Raw genomic sequence first — 5,179 nt, forward strand, 5'->3', positions numbered from 1 at the left:
AAGTAGAAGGCAGCAAAAGAAAGAGAGAAAGAATTCATCACAGACACTGACAGTGAATGGAGGTGTAGCTATGGCTCTGTGTTGTGTGTTGATCACGATTATCAGAGCCATAGTAGATGACTGATAACTGAGGAGTGGTGTTGTGTAAGAGTGTGTGTGTGTGTGTGTGTGTGTGTGTGTGTGTGTGTGTGTGTGTGTGTGTGTGTGTGTGTGTGTGTGTGTGTGTGTGTGTATGCGTGTGTGTGTGTGTGTGTGTGTGTGTGTGTGTGTGTGTGTGTGTGTGTGTGTGTGTGTGTGTGTGTGTGTGTGTGTGTGTGTGTGTGTGTGTGTGTGTGTGTGTGTGTACCTGTGCGATCTGAATGACTGCACAACAAAGAGTCTGAATGGATTTAGTCAAAGCTCAAACTCTGATGCAGCTGCATTCCGGGAGGTTTATGATGTGAAACACCAAAGGAAAGGAAACAATGATCACATTCATGAGATGTCATTTTCTTCCACTTTTATCTGAGGAATTTGTTGAGTCGTTCCCCCCCCCCCCTTTTTTTTCATAACGTAATGTGTCCACCTTATCCAAAGTGGGCTTTTGTTAGAAGGCTTTGTTTGAAAAAGCCATTCTCACTAATAGGGTGCAGGTTAGTTACCTCTACAGTTAGTATCCATCCTTACATACACATGTACTGTAGTTGAGTGTAGTAGGCCTATGACGATGTATATACAATATAGGCCTAAAGCATTTCATATGCATGGATTTGAGTGTAAGAGGCTCAGAGGTTAATATGTGTGAATCATAAAGTCATATAGTACCTTCTTTTTTGATTCAATTATCCTTCCCCTCAACAAAGGTCTTTTTCTTATTGTTACTACACTTGGATGTTTGGCCTTCAGTGTGCAGAATGATTTATGTGTAGATTTTCTTTTCACAATAATCGACTGAAGAGGGAATGTTTCTCTGTGCTCACCTTGCATCCAAAGTTACAGTAAATACATGTATGGTACCTACGAACAAAACTTCTTTGGAAGCCAATCACATTCAAGTAAACCTTTGACTTTTGAAGTTTATAACATTTGCATAGTCATAGATTCAGCATTTTTCAATGAGGGAGAAAGAGTAGATGCACTTTATGCACCATATCAGACACAAATTATCAATATTATATTTTAGTGAGTATTGTACATGTCTTAAAACATGTTCAAACAATTTAGAATGACCTATTCATCATTGTCTTTTTTTAGGGTGGGGGAGCAGTAGATGATGGGAGAAATATTAGAAGATTCAGATGTGGAGGTGAATACAAACTTTTATGTTGTTTTTGTTTTTATTTTCATAAACTTGTCTTATGGTAGAATTTTTTTTTTTAATCACTTTTTTGTGTCGTTTTTAGGACACTTTAATAAATGGGCAGTCATTATTGAAATTACACAAATTGGCCCCTTTGTGTAGCTCTCATGTTGACAATTGTAATATCTTACAAAGGAAAGAGCAGAAAGCCACTAAAGGTTGTTCTGTGATAGTGGTCATCCCAAACATTTCCCACAAGTTGTACCGAAACAACATCTCCCACTTCTAACTGCAACACTACACCATTGGATGCATTGTCCTCCATATCTGTATCTGTGGTGTGACGGTCAGCTGCTGTAACTAAAAGATGTCCATTCTTGACAAGTCTCATTACCATAGCAATTTCAGAGTGTGCTACATGGCCAGTAAATCTAAAGAAATACACTCCTCTCACTGGTGCAGTGAAGAAACCTAAAACACAGACAGAAAAACAGACACGACTGATAGAAGTGAAACATTGAAACTAATTGATTTTTTTTTTTAAAGCACCAAATCGGACTACCTGTGTTTGGGTTGTAGTGATGTCCAATGTTGGTAAAGACATTTTTGTAGATGAGTGGAACAAAATCTGGGCCTGCGTTTGTGTTACCATCCCCAGATGCCAAAAGGGAGGCAGAAAAAGCCACACTGTGGCTCACTGTGTCAAAGTTAAAGAACGCACAATCAACCTTAAATTACTTTCTGTACTTCCTGTTGAGACATATAGTCACATGTACACAAAATACTACACAGAGAGGCAAAAATGATGTACCTTTGTTGGCAAGTTCCTGCAGTGCAGCCGTTTGTCCTGAAATCACGAGGCACACATTCATAACCATATGCACAAAATTCATCACACAAATCCTGAACCCTATCCTTTACCTTCCTGCTGTTTCTCCAGCTCCTCTATGCTGCCTTCACTGACTGTCAGTCTTTGCTGTAGAGTGCTGAGCTTCTGCTGAGTGACTGAAAGCTCTGTAGATTGCACTAAAGTGATAGAACAATGTGACAAAAAGCAGAAATTGTGAAGGTTTACAAATCAGAGGTTCAAACCAAAACTACCTCAGTTATGGTTTGGTATGGTGTCAAAGGATGGCACAGTCATACCATCATTCTCCATCTGCAGTTCCTCTGCCAAGCTCTCAGCAGCTGTCATCCTGGCCTCCATGGCTGTAACAAGAGTGTTCATGTTAGCTCAGCTACATCTATTTTGTCATAAAGTGAGTCTTTTATTACAGCGTACCTGAATTCTCCTTCTCCAAGGCCTCCACCAGGCTCTCAGCTGTGGTTACTCTGGCCGTCAGGTGCCTCAGCTCTACTTTCTGCTCCACCACCATGTCTCTCAGATGCCTCAGTTCAGCCCAGATGTCAGACTGAATCAGCAGCTCTTGTTCACCTTCCTCAGCTTCAGTCCCGGACCTCTGCGTCTGTTCCTTCTTTTCCCCGCTCTCAACATTAGGAGCTTGAAGCAAGATATCATTGTCACTGCTGTGTTTCTGAGCTCTGCAAAGATGGCAAAATATATGCACCAGTAAGAAGACCAAGGAAGTCTTCATTTTCTATTGGAAAGGCTCTGTTTGCTGTCTGTGGCATAGCTGTGCACTGGATCAGCCATTTATGTGTGTATTCAAGGTCGGATGTGTCAAGTGGATAGTGAACTGCCAAAGTTGTGAGAAAGCACACCTGTAACTTAGAGTTATGTGGCAGGTGGAGGCGATAAAAGGGCACAAACAGAGAGAGCACTAACAGTGACCCAGTTGCTTTAAACAGATGGTACAGTTGTATCTTGGAGTCCTGCCATCTTTCCATTGGTCGATCTAAAACCTTTCTTTCTTTCTTCTTTGTTTAATTATTAATTTAATTAATTATTACTTAAAGTAAAACTCAAAAAAAGCAGTGTATTATTAAACACATTAATGTGCTTACTCAAATTACATAGAAGCATACACTGTTTTGCCATGAATACTACCTTTAGATAATCCCCAGACTACTCCCCATGCATATACAGTATGTTTGTGCATATTTGCACTTTATTTATGCAAAAAGTCTCTAGGTATGATGCAGATATCTTAAAACATGGCCAATTAAAAACAAAGCTTCACTGTAGGGTTTTTTGGTTTTGTAATTTGGGTAAATAGAGGTTTGAATTTAGTCAACATGACCTATTTTTTTAATGCCACACTCAAACACCACCTGAAGTCATTGTCCACTCTGTGTCAGAGAGGAAAACAGATCTGACAGAACTCATTCTCTGTCACGCAGTGACACTGTTTCAACATGATAAGACTTTCCACTGCTGGTGCTTTTTTGCTGTCAGCCAGAAAAATGGCTTTATGTCAGGGGAAGTCTGAAGTATCTTAAACACCTTGAGTGCAAACGGGCATCTTTACAGTTCCCTAGGCTACCAACAAGTTATTGGGAAGAGTTAGGGAAATTTCCCACTGCAACAAGACCATTATCTGGGCGTGTTGCTTGTGAGTCATAAGCGTGTGCATCAGTGACAAGTTAGACAATTAGACAGAAATAACAACAAATCAACCTGTCGTTAAAAAAATATTTCTTGAAGCGTATAAAGTGCAGTGTATGGCATGATTTATGCTGATTGCTGCTTGTGTTTATGAATAAGAATATTGAGCAGCTGTCAGTCAGAATGAATCTGCTCACTGCCACATACAACAGGGTTTACACCAAACACACAGGCATCAATCTTTCTAACAAAACACTGCCAGCGCTCAGGTGGTGGGCATGAGAACACAACTGAGTGTTGTCTTTAGTACAACAGCAGATGAGCGATTTCATATTTAATCATTCAAGAATATATTAAATTGTCTTAACACAATCTTTCAGAATCCTGTATTTGCTTTGCTTTCTATAAATGACAGAGCTATCATAAAAAAAGACTTTGCTGTTGGGGTAAACACAAACAAATGTACATATTTCAAGAAGAGTTTTTTTGGAAAGAGAACACAGGGTTTTCTATCCTGGTGCCGGAGGGGGCAGAGATAAAGAGAGTAATAGTTAGACTGCGGTCACATTGGTATGCAGACAGTCATGAAAGCAGTGCAGTACCTGTTGCATCTTGCAAATTTGGTGAATATTGTGAAATTTCACCGCTTAAATTGGGGAGGCCCTATTTTTTAATCACAACTCAAGGGATAACTGGTACGGTTAGATAAACATAAATGATTTGGATTACAGATGATCTACTGATGTACACTGGTCTACTAATGTATCATCATCCTTGCTAACATCATCATCAAAGAGACAAAATAAAGATGAAAAAAAGGTCTAGATGTTGAAGGACTGTAAAATGGCACCAATAATTTAGTGAAATCTGGTAAATATCAGCTTGAACTAAAGTGTACACCCTGTATAAATGTTGCAGTTCTGTTGTTCTTGTTCTGTTCTTATCAATACAGTATTGGTAGATTTTTAAACTAGATTGTAGATTGTATAACTAGCCTACATAAATGTATCCCTGGTCCTACATCTGCAAATTAACAACTAGGTACTGAATTGCTACCATCAGCATGCTAACGTGCGCACAATGACAATGACAATGCCGACGCTTAAGAGGTAATGTGTACCATGTTTACTATCTGTGTTTTGGCATGCTAACATTTGGTAATTAGCACTAAAAACAGAGTACATAAACCAAAGTATTGACTAATTTAACCATGAATGTCTGTAGAAATTGTTATGGATATGGTGTGATATTTCACTGGACAAATGAAAACTTTGACCTGATGGTGGTGCTATAAACAAGTCAGATAATCACCAGTAGGATTCATCCTCCTAGCACTATGAAAATCGATAGAAATAGAAATATATATTGCATTGCAATTCATCTAACAGTTGAGT

General features: G+C 39.1%; 1 protein-coding gene across 1 annotated transcript; it reads right to left on the reverse strand.

Moving 5' to 3' along the window:
- Window positions 1–1,004: 1,004 nt before the first annotated feature.
- LOC116062229 lies at window positions 1,005–2,889 on the reverse strand. Its single transcript, XM_031316877.2, has 6 exons — window positions 2,562–2,889; window positions 2,426–2,488; window positions 2,201–2,305; window positions 2,091–2,126; window positions 1,842–1,976; window positions 1,005–1,750 (listed from the first exon to the last, which is right to left on the reverse strand). Exons 1-6 carry the CDS (start codon window positions 2,872–2,874, stop codon window positions 1,467–1,469), a joined length of 936 nt encoding a protein of 311 aa, XP_031172737.2. The 5' UTR covers window positions 2,875–2,889; the 3' UTR covers window positions 1,005–1,466.
- Between the last annotated feature and the right edge of the window lie 2,290 nt (window positions 2,890–5,179).

This window comes from Sander lucioperca, chromosome 12 (genome assembly GCF_008315115.2).
Source record: "Sander lucioperca isolate FBNREF2018 chromosome 12, SLUC_FBN_1.2, whole genome shotgun sequence".
In the NCBI taxonomy this organism is placed as follows: domain Eukaryota; kingdom Metazoa; phylum Chordata; class Actinopteri; order Perciformes; family Percidae; genus Sander; species Sander lucioperca.

Excerpts from the sequence above, each read along its gene's own strand:
- LOC116062229 (XM_031316877.2), bottom strand. The coding sequence starts at position 2,874 with ATGAAGACTTCCTTGGTCTTCTTACTGGTGCATATATTTTGCCATCTT. Across the intron at positions 2,489-2,561 it reads CTTGGAGAAGGAGAATTCAG|CCATGGAGGCCAGGATGACA; the intron begins GTACGCTGTAAT and ends CTCTTGTTACAG. Across the intron at positions 1,751-1,841 it reads TCACTACAACCCAAACACAG|GTTTCTTCACTGCACCAGTG; the intron begins GTAGTCCGATTT and ends TCTGTGTTTTAG.